Raw genomic sequence first — 20,569 nt, 5'->3', positions numbered from 1 at the left:
CCTTGGTGTGAGCCCTCCCAAAGTCTGCCATTAGCCCCACAAAAGAGCCCAGGTAGGCTCCAGTGTTGGGTTGCCTCAGGGCAAACAACCAACTGGGAGGGAACCCAGCCCCACCCATCAGCAGTCAAGTGGATTAAAGTTTTACTGAGCTCTGCCCACCAGAGCAACAGTCAGCTCTACCCACAACCAGCCCCTCCTATTAGGAAACCTGCACAAGCCTCTTAGATAGCCTAATCCACCAGAGGGCAGACAGCAGAAGCAAGAAGAACTACAATCCTACAGCCTGTGGAAGAAGAACCACATTCACAGAAAAGTAGACAAGATGAAAAGGCAGAGGGTTATGTACCAGATGAAGGAACAAGATAAAACCCCAGAAAAACAACTAAATGAAGTGGAGATAGGCAAACTTCCAGAAAAATAATTCAGAATAATGATAGGGAAGATGATCCAGGACCTCGGAAAAAGAATGGAGTCAAAGATCAGGAAGATGCAAGAAATGTTTAACAAAGACCTAGAAGAATTAAAGGACAAACAAACAGAGATGAACAATACAATAACTGAAATGAACACTACACTAGACAGAATCAATAGCAGAATAAGTGAGGCAGAAGAACGGATAAGTGACCTGGAAGACCAAATGGTGGAATTCACTGCTGCAGAACAGAATAAAGAAAAATGAATGAAAAGAAATGAAGACAGCCTAAGAGGTCTCTGGGACAACATTAAACACAACAACATTCACATTATGAAGGAGAAGAGAGAGAGAAAGGACCCGAGAAAATATCTGAAGAGATTAGAGTCGAAAACTTCCCTAACATGGGAAAGGAAATAGCCACCCAAGTCCAGGAAGCGCAGAGAGTCCCATACACGATAAACCCAAGGAGAAACACACCGAGACACACAGTAATCAAAATGGCAAAAATTAAAGTCAAAGAAAAATTATTGAAAGCAGCAAGGGAAAAACGACAAAAAACATACAAGGGAACTCCCATGAGGTTAACAGCTGATTTCTCAGCAGAAACTCTACAAGCCTGAAGGGAGGGGCATGATATACTTAAAGTGATGAAAGGGAAAGGGAAGAACCTACAACCAAGATTACTCTACCCTGCAAGGATCTCATTCAGATTCGATAGAGAAATCAAAAGCTTTACAGACAAGCAAAAGCTAAGAGAATTCAGCACCACCAAACCAGTTCTACAACAAATGCTAAAGGAACTTCTCTAAGTGGGAAACACAAGAGAAGAAAAGAACCTACAAAAACAAACTCAAAACAATTAAGAAAATGGTCATAGGAACATACATATCGATAATTACCTTAAACATGAATGGATTAAATGCTCCAACCAAAAGACACAGGCTTGCTGAATGGATACAAAAACAAGACCCATATATATGCTGTCTACAAGAGACCCACTTCAGACCTAGGGACACATACAGACTGAAAGTGAGGGGATGGAAAAAGATATTCCATGCAAATGGAAATCAAAAGAAAGCTGGAGTAGCTATACTCATACCAGATAAAACAGACTTTAAAATAAAGAATGTTACAAGAGACAAGCAAGGACACTATATAATGATCGAAAGATCAATCCAAGAAGAAGATATAACAATTATAAATATATATGCACCCAACACAGGAGAACCTCAATACATAAGGCAACTGCTAACAGCTGTAAAAGAGGAAATTGACAGTAATAAATAATAGTGAGGGACTTTAACATCTCACTCACACCAATGGACAGATCATCCAAAATGAAAATAAATAAAGAAACAGAAGCTTTAAATGACACAACAGAACAGATAGATTTAAATGTTATTTATAGGACATTCTATCCAAAAAGAGCAGATTACACTTTCTTCTCAAGTGCGCATGGAACATTCTCCAGGATAGATCACATCTTGGGTCACAAATCAAGCCTCAGTACATTTAAGAAAATTGAAATCATATCAAGCATCTTTTCTGACCACAACACAATGAGATTAGAAATGAATTACAGGGAAAAAAACGTAAAAAACACAAACACATGGAGGCTAAACACTACGTTACTAAATAACCAAGAGATCACTGAAGAAATCAAATAGGAAATCAAAAAATACCTAGAGACAAATGACAATGAAAACACGACAAACCAAAACCTATGAGATGCAGCAAAAGCAGTTCTAAGAGGGAAGTTTATAGCTATACAAGCCTACCTCAAGAAACAAGAAAAATTTCAAATAAACAATCTAACCTTACACCTAAAGGAACTAGAGAATGAAGAACAAACAAAACCCAAAGTTAGCAGAAGGAAAGAAATCATAAAGATCAGAGCAGAAATAAATGAAATACAAACAAAGAAAACAATAGCAAAGATCAATAAAAGTAAAAGCTGGTTCTTTGAGGAGATAAACAAAATTAATAAACCATTAGCAAGACTCATCAAGAAAAAGAGGGAGAGGACTCAAATCCATAAAGTTAGAAATGAAAAAGGAGAAGTTACAACAGACACCGCAGAAATACAAAGCATCCTAAGAGACTACTACCAGCAACTCAATACCAATAAAATAGACATCCCGGAAGAAATGGACAAATTCTTAGAAAGGTATAACCATCCAAGACTGAACCAGGAAGAAATAGAAAATATGAACAGACCAATCACAAGGAATGAAATAGAAACTGTGATTAAAAATCTTCCAACAAAAAAAAGTCCAGGACCAGATGGCTTCGCAGGTAAATACTATCAAACATTTAGAGAAGAGCTAACACTTATCCTTCTCAAAGTCTTCCAAAAAACTGCAGAGGAAGGAACACTCCCTAACTCATTCTATGAGGCCAGCATCACCCTGATAACAAAAGCAGACAAAGATACTACAAAAAAAGAAAATTATAGACCAATATCACTGATGAATATAGATGTAAAAATCCTCAACAAGATACTAGGAAACAGAATCCAACAACACATTAAAAGGATCATATACTATGATCAAGTGGGATTTATCCCAGGGATGCAAGGATTCTTCAATATACGCAAATCAATCAATGTGATACACCATATTAACAAATTGAAGAATAAAAACCATATGATCATCTCAATAGATGCAGAAAAAGCTTTTCACAAAATTCATCACCCATTTATGATAAAAAACTCTCCAGAAAGTGGGCATAGAGGGAACCTACCTCAACATAATAAAGGCCATATACAAAAAACCCACAGCAAATGTCATTCTCAATGGGGAAAAACTGAAAGCATTTCCTCTAAGATCAGGAACAAGACAAGGATGTCCACTCTCACCACTATTATTCAACATAGTTTTGGAAGTCCTAGCCACGGCAATCAGAGAAGAAAAATAAATAAAAGGAATACAAATTGGAAAAGAAGAATAAAACTGTTACTGTTTGCAAATGACCTGATACGATACATAGAGAATCCTAAAGATGCCACCAGAAAACTACTAGAGCAAATCAATGAATTTGGTAAAGTTGCAGGATACAAACTTAATGCACAGAAATCTCTTGCATTCCTACACACTAATGATGAAAAATCTGAAAGAGAAATTAAGGAAACACTCCCATTTACCATGGCAACAAAAAGAATAAAATGTCTAGGAATAAACCCACCTAGGGAGACAAAAGACCTGTATGCAGAAAACTATACGACACTGATGAAAGAAATTAAAAATGATACGAACAGATGGAGAGATATACCATTGGATTGGAACAATCAATATTGTGAAAATGACTATACTACCCAAAGCAATCTACAGATTCAATGCAATCCCTAGCAAATTACCAACGACATTTTTTATGGAACTAGAATAAAAAATCTTAAAATTTGTATGGAGACAAAAAAGACCCCTAATAGCCAAAGCAGTCTTGAGGGAAAAAAACTGAGATGGAAGAATCAGACTCCCTGGCTTCAGACTATACTACAAAGCTACAGTAATCAAGACAATATGGTACTGGCACAAAAACAGAAAAAATAGATCAATGGAACAAGATAGAAAGCCCAGAGGTAAACCCACACACCTATGGTCAACTAATTTATGACAAAGAAGGCAAGGATATACAATGGAGAAAAGACAGTCTCTTCAACAAGTGGTGCTGGAAAAACTGGAGAGCTACATGTAAAAGAATGATATTAGAACACTCCTTAACATCATACACAAAAATAAACTCAAAATGTATTCGAGACTTCAATATAAGACCGGACACTATAAAATTCTTAGAGGAAAACATAGGAAGAACACTCTTTGACATAAATCACAGCAAGATCTTTTTTGATCCACCTTCTAGAGTAATGGAAATAAAAACAAAAATAAACAAATAGGACCTAATGAAACTTAAAAGCTTTTGCACAGCAAAGGAAATCATAAACAAGACAAAAAGACAACGCTCAGAATGGGAGAAAATGTTTGCAAACAAATCAACGGACAAAGGATTAATCTCCGAAATATATAAACAGCTCATGCAGCTCAATATTAAGGAAACACACAACCCAATCCAAAAATGGGCAGAAGACGTAAATAGACATTTCTCCAAAGAAGACATACAGATGGCCAAGAAGCACATGAAAAGCTGCTCAACATCACTAATTATTAGAGAAATGCAAATCAAACCTACAATGAGGTATCACCTCACAATAGTTAGAATGGGCATCATCAGAAAATCTACAAACAACAAATGCTGGGGAGGGTGTGGAGAAAAGGGAACCCTCTTGCACAGTTGATGGGAATGTAAATTGATACAGCCACTATGGAGAACAGTATGGAGGTTCCTTAAAAAACTTAAAGTAGAATTACCATATGATCCAGCAATCTCACTACTGGGCATATACCCAGAGAAAACCATAATTCAAAAAGACACATGCACCCCAATGTTCATTGCAGCACTATTTACAATAGTCAGGTCATGGAAGCAACCTAAATGCTCATCAACAGATGAATGGATAAAGAAGATGTGGTACATATATACAATGGAATATTACTCAGTGACAAAAAGGAACAAAATTAGGTCACTTGTTGAAACATGGATGGATCTAGAGACTGTCATACAGAGTGAAGTAAGTCAGAAAGAGAAAAACAAATATTGTATATTAACGCATATATGTGGAACGTAGAAAAATGGTACAGATGAACTGATTTGCAGGGCAGAAATTGAGACAGATGTAGAGAACAAACGTATGGACACCAAGGGGGAAAGCCACAGGGGGTGGTGGTGGTGGTGTGATGAATTGGGCAATTGGGATTGACATGTATACACTGATGTGTATAAAATTGATGACTAATAAGTACCTGCTGTATAAAAAAATAAATAAAATAAAATTCAAAAATTAAAAAAAAAAAGAGAACAGATGAAAAACCAAAAAAAAAAAAAAAGATTAACACAGGAAAATGGCCAAATTTACCCTTGTTAACACAAGGTGCAGTGGATATTCCTTGAACTAGAAGAGACCTTAGCAATCACCTAATCCAACCACTCATTTAACAGATAAAAGCCAGCGAAGTTAAGCGTAATTTTGAATTTTGTAAATTCAAAACCATGAATACAAAAAAGGAGAAACTATTACTAATATTATGGTCTGTGACACAAAAACAATTTTGAAAAACATTATTTGCATATTGAAAAAGATGAAATTATAGTTCTCACGTGGGGCAGGAGGGCATTACATTTTACCTCTTAAAGGTGACAATCTTCTGTTTTATTCATAATAATGTGCCAAAGAATGACATCACTCTACTGCTTCCTCTGTTTGACTAAATTTCTCCATCCTTCTGATAGCATCTCTCTGAGCCGAATGTGATTCTAGTTCTGTATATATTAAAGATCGGAAAGACATAAATGCCAGCCAAACCCTTTAATTCCAGAAAGAATCCATTTCCAGCACTAAAGGAAAACCCAGCCATTTTGTTTGAGCATGCTAGTCTCCACACGACATGATCCTGAGGGATTTTTAGGATAATTTTGACTCTAACCAACTTTTCACTTCATGTGTTCACTTCAGAACTTAGTCTCAGTCTAAGATATGACGCCAAAGTATGTGGTGATACAGAGTGACAGCATGGGACAATTTGCAGTTCACTCACAAGAAACCTAGCATGTTTAATCCACAGAGAAATTAATAACCGAAAAAGCTATTTCACAAATTACAGAATGATGACAGTGATCTACTTCTTATTATAACATTGCCTTGGCAAGAGCCAAACAGAATTCTCCAGTGAAAGACGGTGGCAGCTTTCTCTGCGTTGCCAAGCAATGAGCTACACGGAATAGAAATAGGTGGTCCCCTCCTCCAGCAGCAGGGACAGCACTTCTGACAGCATCCTAGGACCTCTCGGTGCAGAAATGACACTCCCCACATTCACCTGTTCATATCCCTCTCAACAGGCTGTCTGAAAGTCCCTTGAACAACATTGTCTAAGTGCAGTCTGACCTCCCTGCCTTCATATGGCCAGTCTCGAGCTCTCATGGTCCTATAAAAAAGATGGAGTAGAAGGAGGGAGCATGGTCCTTCCTTGGGAGTATACAAAATGGTGTTTCCAGTTCTGACCATTCCTGCCATCTCTCCTTGCGATGATGAGGGCTCAGGGACATTGCTGCCTCTACCACCAAGTTCCCCTGCTCTGTGCTACCCGTTGGGATCCTGTGCTGTTTGCCTGTGCTTAACCTCTCCAGAAGTGCCTAAACAAGAGCCCAATTTAATTTGCTAGATTGATAAAAAGGTTTAAAGACAAACAAACCAAAAAAAAAAAAAAAAATTAGTGTTTACATTGCATTCATCTTTCTTCACAAACACATTCTCAAAGGAAAGATGATGCTGGAGTAATAATTCTTTTGTCTTTTATTATTGACTTCAAGACAAAAAATGATTTATTAGAATTGTAAAAATAAAAAAACACATGGAAGTCTGATGTCAAAGTGAATAAATTATCGTTATTTGTAAAAGTCCACTTGCAATTAAACCTATTTAAACTTCTGGGTGACTAAAACAGTTTTTATTTGGAAACAGAAAATCTGCTAAATAAGGTAGTTTATGAATAAGCAGTTGTTAACAAAAGTGTATTCAATTACAGAGTCAAGTTTTCTTACCTTTAGTTGAAAAAACCTTCAGGGGAAGACAAGGTAACTGGTATACAAGATAAATGTTGATCATATTAAAATGAATCAGCAATGGGGAAATATCTTACAGCATGAAAAATGATCTCTAATCTCATGTAAGGGCTTGATGAGGGGCATGTATCCAGATCTTGACTGGATGGTAGTGGTGAGAAGGGAGATTGGACATGAGACTTCATTTTGATTTGAAAGACTCATAATTTAAAAATATTTGAGGGACCCTGGCATAAAGCGTAAAAGGAAGCCATAAGCTTTTCTACTGATCTGTGGTTGAACTGCAGTATTAAGAAAGTAGATCAATAGCCAGTTGAACTTTATATAATACAAGCAGGTAGTACAGAGTGGGTAAATAAGAACTACCAATTACAAGCGATCAGAAATGCTACCATAGTGTAAAGAGCATGTATGTTGAGCTAGGAGATCCCTCACAATGAAGCTTGATCGCTTGTCTTCTCCAGGCTGAAAGGAGGGATGCCACATACTATGACCTTGGCCTCGGTCAGCCAGGAGGAGGTAGAAAGGTAAGTGTAATGACTTAGCCAAAAAGAACCAATTGTAGTTTGGTTAGAAATAGAATACTCCACATTTATTTCAATGTCCTTATTCCTTTCATTAACCGATTTATACTTGTTTAACAAATATGAGAAATACTTTATAAATTAAACAGCTTATAATAGTGTAAAAACATAGCTACTCTACTAAAAGGTCTTTCTTAGCTCTACGTGCATCAGACAGCTGCAACCTTACTAGCCATATGCCCACTGAGAACTCACTTAACTCCTCAGAGATTTGGTTCTCTCATTTGTAAACGCTGTGATCATCATCTGGGACAATGGACGTGAAAGTAGTTGAAAGTTAAAATAGTGCCTTAAACATCACTATCGTTATTATTATCATCACAACTCTCCAGCTGTATAAGATGGCATGTACAAGAGATAATTACAACAAAAATATCTTCTTTGGGAATTACCCTGAAACCTCAACCCCTCTGGAAGCCATGGAAACACCACACTCTGCGGTCCTTGCTTCATCATTTTCAGTGGGCTTATGGAATTAGAATAAATGCTATTTTTTTAATTCAATGTGGCACACTCTAACCGTGAGATTAAGTTATATGTTTCTTACAGATCAAATACTTTCCCTTAGAATTGTTCACTGTTGGGGTGTATTTTACCGTGAAAGAACTGGAAAAGCAAGTAGTGCCAGAAGGAGAGTCCTTATCTATGTCACTGGGATACATATGATAAAATACAACTAACTAATATTTGTTGAGCACGTCCTACATACCTGTGTTAAGTGCTAAACACCAGCTGTGTGATGAGACTGCCTAGATTCATATTCTGGCTTTATTATTTAGTACTTGTAAAAATATTCTGTGTCTCAGTTTCCTTATCTATAAAATGGGGATAGTAACACAGACTTCATAGTTTTGGTTGTTGTTTTTTTTGTTTGTTTTGTTTTGCTTTGTGAGGATTAAATGAGTTAGTATATGTAAAGCAGTTAGAATACTGCTGGGCACGTAGTAGGTGCACAATAAAATTTCTTCCTCTCCCCTCCCCTCTCTCCTTTCTCCTTTCTCTCTGGTCTTCATCCTCCTCCACTTCCTCCTTCTCCATAATCTGTCTACTCAAGGTCTCACAGCTAGGAAGCTGCAGGGCTGACATACTGTGAAACGCTGCAGCCCATACTCTCGGCCACTAAGTGATAATAATTGACATGACCAAATGCTACTGACAAAATTTAGAGCTCACTTTAGATTAGAATATCACTGAGCAAATTCATCAGTAGTGCACTTCAGTGTTCTATTACACAAATCTGTTAAGCTGGGGAAGGGATTTCTTTGTTAAATAGCTGTTTAAAAGCAGCAAAACAGTATGCTAGTTTTTGAAGATTGAAGAAAACGTTGAAAGTTTGAAAAATTAACTTTCAATATAGAAAAAAGATTCTCTAAGAACAAGCAAGATTTTAAAAGGTATTCTTTTATGTTGATTTCTAATTGGAAATGTTTTACATTTATGCTGACTTTTCAAAAATTCTGAAGTTAGTAAGCATTTTCTTAGAATATTTAGAAAACTACTCAAAGGCATGAAGGAGAGAAACATTCTTAAGATATGCAATTGAGTTAAAATCCTCTCTAACCACTTTCCAACTTGCTACATCATGACAAATACTCATCATTAACCATGAAACGAATGCAATTTTCCTTTCACATTTAATGTTATATTGGAGATATTATACAGTATCTTTCATACTTTCTGGAACTGCACACAAGTAACATTTCATAGTAGCAGATGTGTGATATCACATGAAAACTTGTAAAACCTTTACATGAAAATCACATCTGTCAGTCTCCACTATTATTTTCACGGTAGTTGTATGGTTTGCTTCTCCGTCTGTGCCAGCAAAGGCAGCTTTGCATGAAAGCTGCCCCAGGAAATTGTGTCTTCTGGGCTAGCTAGTTAAGCAAATTGTATAACTGCCATTGAAACCAAAATGTAACCCAGCAGACATAATTCCACAAAAGAGGAGAGAAAGACACATTTATACAAAAGTCACAGCTGTTCAACTCTACATTTTGCACTTTTTTCATTAAAGAAATTTCCCTTTATGAACAGTGACAGTTACATTTCTAGTTAGCAACTTTAGGACTTTGTAATACATTGCTAAGTGCTGTACTGTCAAGGATTTAGTGTCAGGAAAACTAGGGCTAACCTCTTTCTGCGTCTACATTGAGCAGAAATGTGGTCTGTCTGTCCTGTCTTCAGATGAAATAAGGAAAGATGTTGAGTATGGCTCACTGTTCTCTAAAATACAGACCTGCGTGGCTGTCTCTATAGCTCCAAACGAGGGGCAACGTCCCTACATTGAGACCCACATAGTATGGCCTCTTCTTCATTCAGGACTTGCTAGTCTCACTCTTGGGGGCTGTGGTGTCCAGGGCCACTCTCAAGTCATGGGTAATGGAACTGGTGGCTCAGAATGAGTGAGTTAGAAGCCAGCCTGATGGGGCTGTGCACAGCACGGCTCCCACTGTCGGAACCCTCCTGTGACACTACTAGAGTGCAGCCAGGGAGGAGATGTCCTCTGGGGACCCCTTATTCTTCTCCAGTGACGAGTCCCAGAAGCTTGTTCAGACCGTCATGTGAGGATTATGAACACTACGTTTATGGGATGCGTTTTCGAGCAAGAGTTTGGAGCCTGGGCTCTGCAGTCACAGTGCCTGAGCCCATTCCTCTCAATAATGTGTGATGCTGGGTAAGTTACTCAACTTCCTCAGCCAGAGTTTCCCCATCTGTCAACTTAAGACAGTTTGCCTCATTACACTATAGAGAGGATTATAAATGTGCTTAAAGACTGTTGAGCTCTTAGTCCGCTTCATGGCACACACTGAGCCCTCAGTAGATGTTAACTGTTTTGATGACATGATACTTATATGATTATGATGATAATTTTTCTAAGTTTTAAATATATTAAACCTATAACCTTAAAATTGCATTTTCCCAGGACAGAATTATGGCACAGTAAAGTCACCAATAAATAGTGGTCAAAAATGATTCAATCCAGGTTTTCCAGTTTCAAGTTGTACAGACACTTTCCTGCTATTGACTGCTGAAATCCTACCTGCTTGTCTGAGGCTGGCAGGAATGAGTGTGTGTGCAACTGTGTCAGAGGCACAAGGCTGATTTCAATCTGACGTGCCCTGCTGATGATAGACAGCCCACTCCACAACTTCCTCTCCCAGCTGTTGGTCTGTGTGAAGAGTAACTGACTGCTAAGTTAGACTTCCAGTGTCCCTGCATAGGCTTTTTTGCCACTTGGTAGGAAGGTGGAATGTTTTTCGTATTTTGTAACCAGATCGCTAATTGTGTAATTGGGTATGTAATTAAACACCAAAAATGACAGCTCTACAGAGAACCCACTATGTAATGTAAACATATAATGTTTACAAGTTGAGGTATTTTAATTATTTTCCAAGAAATATTGGCATAGAGTTCTACTTAAAATTATCTGGAGGTTTGGATTATCTGTCTCAATTTTTTGATTGGTCTGATACACACACACACCTAACTGTTGCTATTGGTATACCTTATGGAATCATGTAATGGGGAAAAAGCCATGACAAATAGTGGAACTGGATGCAGTCTGAAGGAAGTTAAACTATTTGACTCACTATGACCTGTATCTAAGACCTCACAATCACCTGAAATCTAAAACTATTAAATGTGTTAGTCTGATCTAATTATATAAGATATAACTGACTAAATTACGAATAATTTTCTTACTATGGTGATGATACATGAAAAATGAAGTGAAGAAATGTAGAAAGAAATGTAATTTAAGCAAAAACAAGTACAAAGCAAACCATGTGAAATGTAATGATAATGAGGACCCTTTTCTTTTACGCTTATAGTTAATGTCCAATTCAATAATTAACTACCAGCAGCAGATCTTTACTTGAAGAACACATGCCTCAGTGATCAAGAAGGTAGGAAGCATTGCTTTCGGTCATGTGGGTCTCTCACCTCTGTGACAGTTAGACAGAGAAAGAAGGTTTGACTTAAATACTGTTTCTCACATTGGAAAGCAGCTGAGGACATGGAAGAAGAATCTGAAGATTTCGAATACGGCAAAGGGTCAGCAAACCATGTTCTGCATGACAAATTTGGCCAGCTGCCTGTTTCTGTTAATACAGTTTTACTGGAACATACTGCACCCATTCATTTAAGTGTCGCCTACGGTTGCTTTCAAGCTACAACAGCAGAGCTGAACAGTTGTGACAGAGGCCATTTGGCCCCCTAAAGTATTTGTTATCTGGCTCTTTATGGAGTTTGCCAATATCTCAACTTAGAAGAAGGTTCTTGTTCAATGAATTCTGCAAAAGAGTGTATTAAAGATGAGATCTGGTATGTCACATACCTCCATTCTCTTTCCTTACATGGAAATATCTTGGATTTCAGATGTAATAGGTTTAGGCAAGGGACAGTCTAATTCAACAAATTAAGAGAAGGTAGCACTTATTGAAAATCTTTAATGTTGATAAATTTAACCAGGAGCTGCAGCTACATTATTATTATTAAAATATATGTGTATTTTAATTGATGAGCAATGTAGTAGGAATAGGAGCCTTATAACTATTTACAAGTGATTTCCCTTTATTTTTGCAATTAGTGATACCTCCATGTACATATCTTAATTTTTGCATCTACTGAGCATGTACATGATGTTAGAGAATTAGATACTATGTTAGAAAATTGCGTTTGGCAAAGGAAGTGAATTCACCTTCACTGGAAATGACTGACTGTGGTGCCAAAATTGGGGCTTTTCCAAATGAAGATGGTGGGTCAAACTATTCAAGACAAGTGTTCATGAAGGAGATGCCCAAGGGCAGGGAGCACACAGGTCATCCTCATCAGCACCTCCCCAGTGCAGAGAAGGGCCTGACTCTTCGTAAAAGTTCAATAACAATTTGAACAATTTACTACAAAAATAATTTAGCAATAATGCCATTAGTCTGTAATCCTCTACCATCTAGATTATTATCGCTAAACAGAATATGATTGGAGAAAACAGAGTTAGATCTTGATGGAGAGTGAGAACATCTTCAGTTTTTCAGCCTCTGCATTTCTTGGGTATCTGGTTTTCTTATTCACCCAAATAACATTAACAACATGACACAATAGATAAAAAATAAAAATTTCTCTATCAGAAGAGGGGTTCTGGAAAAGTCAGTCACGTATTTAACTTTTGAAAATTATGAATATTATTTGATTTTCCTAAGAAAAAGATGTGTATATAACTGAATCCCTAACAGGGGCTTCATCCTGAATAAAAGGGTGCATAGAGGGGTAACTCATATTATGCTAAGATACATACATTAAGGTAATGAAACCTCCAATAGATAACATAAAACTCCAATCTACAAAAAAAATACTCTTGATTTAAAATGAGGCCTTAAAAGAGAGGAAAAAAAATCTTAATTTTATTTCATCCCTCAACTGGAAAGTATGGTTGCTTCATTTAATTGACTCTGAAATCTGGTTTAATAGAGTATCTCTTTTACACAACTAGTCAGCTCCCAACATTCTGATTGCAAAATGAAGGGCATTTACTTTGATGTCTTTAATTATCACTCATTTAGAGGACAGTGTAAAACACATTTTTCCAACTGGTGTTTTAGAATCGTGAGTCAAAGGAAAGGAATGACAAATTAGCCAGCTGGAGAGCAAGAGACAGCTAGCTAGTGCTGCTAGAGTCTTTGTGGGTACTTCAAAGTAAGACGACAAAGGAATAAAGGGACTGTTAGCCACACAAGCTCAATAAATGAAATACTAACACAATTTCACAACACATTAATAACAAGTTAATATCAAACTTAGAGACTTACTCAACATAATAAGTGCCATATATGGGATCATCGATTTTTTCCCAGCCATATGGAAGCTCTGAAAAATAAAGAGTTATTTCTTTCAGTAAGTAACAGATAACACTATTTCTAATAAAAAGTAATATAATTTAATTGTTCGTGGATTGCAGAAATAGTCTACTAAAGTGGAATAAAGCATTCAGAGTCAGCACCAAATTTCAAATGCATATTGTAGGGACTATAAGAAGCACTGACTTGAAAATTGGCACTTAAAACACAGAACTCTCTTCTCTGTAGATGTACTGCTGGGTCTAGCTGTTTATCCCACGCCAAGCAGTAGAATGGCACGTTATCATGTTATCACCACTCAAGGTAATACAGAAGGCAAATCGCTTTCCTGAAAGAGCGTACAGCTTTCTCATTTATTTGTATTGTTAAAAGGAGCATTTCAGGATGAAGATCCTATTTTCAAAATATATTTCTGAGAATAGCAAATTGTTTCTGATGACTGAAACAAAGACATTATACATTCTCAATTGACACCCCACTATTCGAGATGGTTAGCTTGCTTTTCTCTCTCCATGGGTCAGAATATGAATATTGCCAATAAACTCTTTGGGTATATTTTTGTATAAAGTCTAAAATTCTAAACACACTTTCCTTGACAATATGGTTCATATTTTCAATTCTCCATAGCAAATTTTAATAAATACACGTTAAAATATCAACAATACAATAAAAGCTACTTTAAGCAAAAACATGTTATTTGAAAACCAGGCTTTGTGTTATGATACTGTTTCCAGATACACTAAGCCTTTATAATTATTAACTCCTATAAATGTGAAGAATATTCTAGTTTTCCTCATATACATTAATAATACATATATAACTTGAAATCTAAGTAAGATATATTGACATGCTCTAAGTAATATGTTTAAATGACACTTAAAAGTTTTATTTTTATAAGTAGTAACACATTTTCACCATAGAAAAGCAGTTATAAAAGAAAATTAGAATCACCTGCAATCCTGCCATCCAGAGATAAGTGTGTGTGTGTGTGTGTGTGTGTGTGTGTGTGTGTATAATTTTTAAAGACGCTAGATCATATAGTGCATATTATTTTTACAGCCTAGTATTTCTACCTAACAAAGTATCACGGGCATCTTCAATGTGAATGAGTGTTACTGCAAAATATCACTTTTAAAGTGGACAGCAGTGGTGTGGGATGTGGCCAGAGCCTGTGTAATCCCACCAATCTTCTATTATTGAACATTTGGGACTTTCCAGTTATATATCACCTGTGTTGGACTTACTAAAGCCTAAATCTTTCATCATTTTCCCAGTAATTTAGTTATGATAAATTCCTAGAGGTAAAATTTCAGATTAAAGGGCATGTACCCTTTTATGGCTTTTGATAAATGTATATCTATATTTATATCCAAGTTGTTGCCATCCACTCACAAAAGAGAACCAATTTATAACTTCACTGGGAGTTTATGAATTGACTTTGTTTCTCTGTACCATCAAATTAAATACAGGTCCATAATTCCTCATCCAAAACTTTTTGGGACAGAGAGGTTTTGAAATTCACAATTTTTCTGATTTTAGAAGGATAACACGAGGCAAATGCATTCTGTTCCATAACACGTCAAGCAGAGTCTGAGAAAGCACCTTATAATCAAAGCCATGAGTATTTAAGCAGCCCAAACCATGTGATTCTCACTAAGAGGCACAAAAAAAGGACCACTTCACATCAGTTAGCACTGGTCTGCCAGCATGTCCAGGTCAGGTTACCTTTTGCTGTCAAATGAGTGTAAAAGGTAGTTTTTAGAGCTTTTGAATTCTGGATATGCAGATAAAATACTGTATATCATTATTTAAAAAATCAACAAAATTGTTTTTTAAATAGTATCTCATAGTTGTTTTAATTTGCCTTTCTTGGATTTCTAGTTAGTTTCAACATTTTTTATTTGTTCATCCTTGGGCAACTGTTTTTTCTTTTGTACATTTCTTGTTTTTATAAATCCATTCATAAGAGTTTTTTTTTTTTTTTTACTTGTTAAGAGTATTAGTCCTTTGTTACATATGTTGCATATATGTTTTTAAGAGTTTGTTTAGATTTTAATTTTGTTGAACATTTTCTTCAACACAGTTGTTTTAATTTTTGATTGGTAAATTTCTCAGTGTTTTCCTTTATGGCTTCCATCATTGGAGCTTAGCCTAAATACTGAAGAAATTTTTCAAGTTTATTTATTTTTTTTAAACTATAAAATCTAGGCTATGCCTTGGTTTAATAATTTTTGGATTAAGTCATATGTTAATAAATATACAATACCAAATTGTGAAGCATCTTAAGAAATTTTTCTGTCAAAATGATAATAAGAATATTACTGAGTATTTACTACGGTCCAGGTACTGATGGATTTTCCATGCACTAACTCATTTTACCTATACAACAACTCAGGATTTAAGAACCCTGTACTTTGGTTCCAGAGACCTTAGCCAATTCAGATATCAATTTAGGCACTCTGCTTAATACAGCATAAACAATACTTAATTTAAACTAATGAGAATAACTATCCAGATGATGTTTACCAAATTCCCCAAGCTATCGGAGAATTTGGCTATTAAAAAGAAAAATCCATTTGACAAACATCTACTGAGTGCCTTTTACAAGTAGCTTAAGTAAAAGAATATACAGAGGACAAGAATTGATATTATGAATATTTATTATTAATATGACTTAATACATGGATTCATATATATAATAGGTTTAATATCACCTGATGAATACAATAATATGTAAAATAATAATATTTAATAATTTTCAGAGTAAAAGCCTAACGTGGTTAGTTTTATGAATACTAGTCCTACTTCCTAATGGCACTGCCAAATGGAAGCATTTCATGGTCAAATTTAAAAAAAAATACCTTTTACAGTGTAATCTATTCCTTCACTTATTCCTTATCTTTGGCTTTTTTTTTCTGAGTAAATTACTAATGCTAAGCAATGTATCTCCAAAGTATACAGTTCACTGATTCTTTACCTTTGTGGATTTACAGTGCCAAAGGTTCTGGAAACAATTCATTGGCATTCTTTCCCATTTGCCATCATGAAGTGTTCATCAGAATTCAGGGGGAATCTGATTTGCTTTTCATACGATATTAATATAGTTTGTTTGCTTATTTCATATGTCCAAAATAAACTATTAATTCATGTCTAAACAAAATTATATATTATAAATATTTATACTTTAAGATGAACTATTAAGTGGTCCTTGACTCACAATTTGAGACAAAATGATACACTGTAGCTCTAACCTGTTACAAAGAGCTGTCATTCATTTCATTTACAAGGTCTGCAGAGGAGTGATGGTTGAATGTTACAAGAAACAAGTAATAGAATACACACACTGGTTCATTTGTAAATAGGACAGAATAGGTATAAAATCTACAACCAATGCTTAAAATGGTGTGTGTGTGTGTGTGTGAACATATACAGGAATGTGTATGTATATATGTTTGTGTGTATGCATGTGCATGTATGTGTGGATATGTGTTTGTGTGTATTCCCATTAATGACATTCTTCCTGAGTGGCAAAGAAAAGCCAAGTCATAAAATAAATTCTTAAGATTAACTGAAGAGTATACATGTATATGATGAAAAATTAAGACAGTTAAGAAACATCTTTCACTATGAAAAATTAGCTATCTGGACTTCAATTCGTTTTTAAAAACCAATTGCTTCTTTTTAAAATTAAGCTAACAAACGAGAAAAAAGAATTTCCAATTTTGTACTATTTGCCCAGCCAAGCCAAGTATGCAGCTTGGAACTCTTGGGTCCTGGGTTATTTAGAATACTGTATTCAATAATACCTGACAAATGTGCAGATGATTAAGGTCACACTAATGAAAGCATAACCTATACTATGCAACAGAGAAAAATAGACACTTGAGATCAGCAAGGTTAATGCTGTATTAAGAACTGCTGTAACTGAGATTTTCTTCAGGCCATGGAACCATGGGGAAAATTCAGTGATTAGATATTCCTATAGTGATCCACTCTGCAAAAGTCTGTGAAAATGTCTAGGTTAATTTGTAGTCAGTCATATAAGCTTCGTAAAACTTTAATAGAATCAAAAACTAAAGAGGCATCTAGTTCAGCTTGGATTCTGCCGCAGCCACCACGCTCTTTTTTTTATTTACTCGCTCTGTCCAATTCTTATTTATTTGTTAGGTCCATTTTTGTTGCAGAAAACTGGGACTCCTTTATTAGCTCAAAAAAACATTTTTCAGGCTACAGCTGGGCAACTTGTAGAATCCAAGGATAGTATTCTTTATGGAAATAGGACCCAAATACTGAAAATCTATAAGGAACCTAAGATACACTATCTCACTACTTTGATCTCTTGAGTTTCCCAGTTCTGTACCCAGCCTCCTCCCCTGCATCCACCCTAATTCATTAATCCAGTTTGTTTTCTTCAAAATAGATCCAAGTTACTTAGCCCGGCAGATCACTGTAATGGCTGTCCTCAGGTCAAGAGCCCACTCACATATTAATCAGGTATGGCTGGGGGCTGTGTCCATTTTTTGCCACATTTGGCAAACACAAGTGGAGGAACATTCTAGAAAATAACAAGCCAGTACTCTTCAAAAGTGTCAAGGTCATGAAATAGAAAGATTGACTGAGGTATTGTCACAGTGTGTAGAGGAGACCATGGAGACACGAAGAGTAAATGCAGGGTGGGATCTGGACCAGAAAAAGGACGTTAGTGAGACAACTGGTAAAAGCCAAATAAGACTTGTAGATTAGTTACTAGCCTACATGAATGTTAATTTCCTGACATCAATAATTGTGCTATGAAAGATGTTAATATTAGGGGAAGTGAGGTGAAAGGTATGTAGAAAATGCTTTGTACTATTTTTGTAATTTTTCTGAAATCTAAAATAATTTCAAAATGAAAAAAAAAACTGAAAAAAGCTACTTCACCAACTCTCACTATTGAGTAGATGACTTCTACTCACACTTTATTAACATCCAATCAGATACATATAACACTGAATTAAGTTGGATAGTGTTAAATTTTTAAACAAAATGAGAATGTAGGATTTCTGCATTTTTAGTCTTCTTTTATATTATGTTGACTTTTAATAGATATTTCCAAGAAAGTAACTTTTAATTTTGCTATATTACCTTTTTTTTTTTTTTTTTTCCCGTTGCCTATCTTTCTGCTCACTGGAAAAACTAAGTAAATGCCATGTTCATGTTTAAGTGTTACTGCATCTTGAATCCTAGAGATACAAATTCAGTAATATGAGTTCAAAATCTGGAGTCCGGTTTTGTTCCTTTCCTGGGGGGCAGCATCTTGTATGGGTCATAGCATGGGTTACGTTAATTCATAAAAGTTGTGTGAAGGCCCATCCTGGTGGGCAGTTTAAAAAGCCAGGAAGGTGGACCAATTTAGAAAGCATACTAAGTACTAAGATTTTGGAGACAGGAACAGGGACCATTTCCTTCAATCTTATGTTATTTTATTTGGACTTGCTTTCTTTTTTTTTTTTTTTTTTGAGGTACGTGGGCCTCTCACTGTTGTGGCCTCTCCCGTTGCAGAGCACAGGCTCCGGACGCGCAGGCTCAGCAGCCATGGCTCACAGGCCCAGCCGCTCCGCGGCATGTGGGATCCTCCCGGACCGGGGCACAAACTCGTGTCCCCTGCATCAGCAGGTGGACTCTCAACCACTGCGCCACCAGGGAAGCCCTGGACTTGCTTTCTTAAAAAAATTGAGTCTCTTGCTATTGTGCTTTAGAGGTGATGACATCACAAGAGAACATAAGAAACATATAAAAGTTCCCTAGGTAGAATAATATGCAATATAGTGATAGCTACTACCCATATTAAAATCTTTTCCTACGATTCTTATTAGATTTTTGCTGTATACATAGTATATTAATTGGGAAGTATAACTAAATTTCCCTGGAAAAGTCATTTAACTTTTGCTCCCAAGGAGTATAATTATAAAAGTAAATTCTGAATTCATTCTTGTTTTTAACAAAATCCATAAAAGAATGATATGTTAATCACAGTCACATTTCCCTACATAAAGATAGAGTTGAGAGTGTATACTTCCAGACCTTTTCCTGTGTGTCAGGACTCAAATTTGCTCCTATTTACCAGAGAATTTTATTCCATTCAGTCACAAAAATAAACAATCAAACAAAACAACAAACTTTAGAACCTAAAATTGAAAATAAAAATTGTTCCTGTATTTCTCTTTTTCATCTTCCTCAGAGAGTGTCTACATGCAAGAGCACAAACCCAGTTGATATCATGGAAATATAGGCTAAGAAGTCTTCATTCATGGGCCTGGGTATAGGAGTTTTACTACTTTTTACAGTGGAAAGGAGAACTAGCTGATCTGTATTTTACAACACTGGCATTTAATTCATGCTACCATATAGATTCAGCCTGAGTATTTCATTACTCCAGTATTATAATGGGTTTTAAAAGTATTAACTACAATTTCACGGGCTTGTTGTTGATAAAACATACAATGGCACAAATTCCAACTAAATTTATTCCTTAATGTATCTTACCAAATTTGAGTAGAAAATGTATAAGCTTTTTCTGACAGATACTGATATATAAAGAAATGTGTGCTCAATATTCAGGGGCCCTTTTCTACCTGGAAAAAAAGTTGTCAAATATAAATGTGAACTTCTGCAATGTTCACTTAAAGATGACAGAGTAATATATTTGAGACGGTGACAAGAAGTGGTGGCAGAAAGGCATGACATAAAAAAAGAATGCTGTCTGGTAAAGATTCAGAAAGTCATATTAGGTTTAAGTTTGCAAGCTGCACTAGAAGGTGAAAAAGGGAGGAATCTAGTAGGTGGGTTTTTTTGGTTGTTTGGTTTTGTTTTTCAAATTCCTAGAGCTTTGGAGAAAGGTCTGGCCATAATGAAAGATCTGGGAAACAACTATATGTTAGGACTTCAAATATACATCTCCAGTTTCCTCTTAATTTCTGTAAGCCTGTATTAATCCATCTATTGATCTATTTATCATCATCATCCACTTAGGATCCTTTATTGAAACATGCCGGGCTCCTATA

The 20,569-nt window shown here is 35.9% G+C and overlaps 1 protein-coding gene across 3 annotated transcripts in view; it reads right to left on the bottom strand.

The window, feature by feature from the left end:
* The window catches only part of MAGI2 (membrane associated guanylate kinase, WW and PDZ domain containing 2), a 1,326,400-nt gene that overhangs the window by 328,252 nt on the left and 977,579 nt on the right, over window positions 1-20,569 (bottom strand). For all 3 annotated transcript variants that reach the window (XM_082661503.1, XM_082661504.1, XM_082661505.1), the window contains exon 7: window positions 13,479-13,536. In XM_082661503.1, coding sequence (XP_082517629.1) covers window positions 13,479-13,536 — 58 coding nt within the window. The remainder of the gene's footprint in view (window positions 1-13,478; window positions 13,537-20,569) is intronic.

This window comes from Grampus griseus (assembly GCF_964374135.1).
Source record: "Grampus griseus genome assembly, chromosome: 9".
Taxonomy (NCBI): domain Eukaryota; kingdom Metazoa; phylum Chordata; class Mammalia; order Artiodactyla; family Delphinidae; genus Grampus; species Grampus griseus.
Note: the sequence above shows the minus strand (reverse complement) of the source record. Positions and strands in the feature narration are given on the sequence as shown.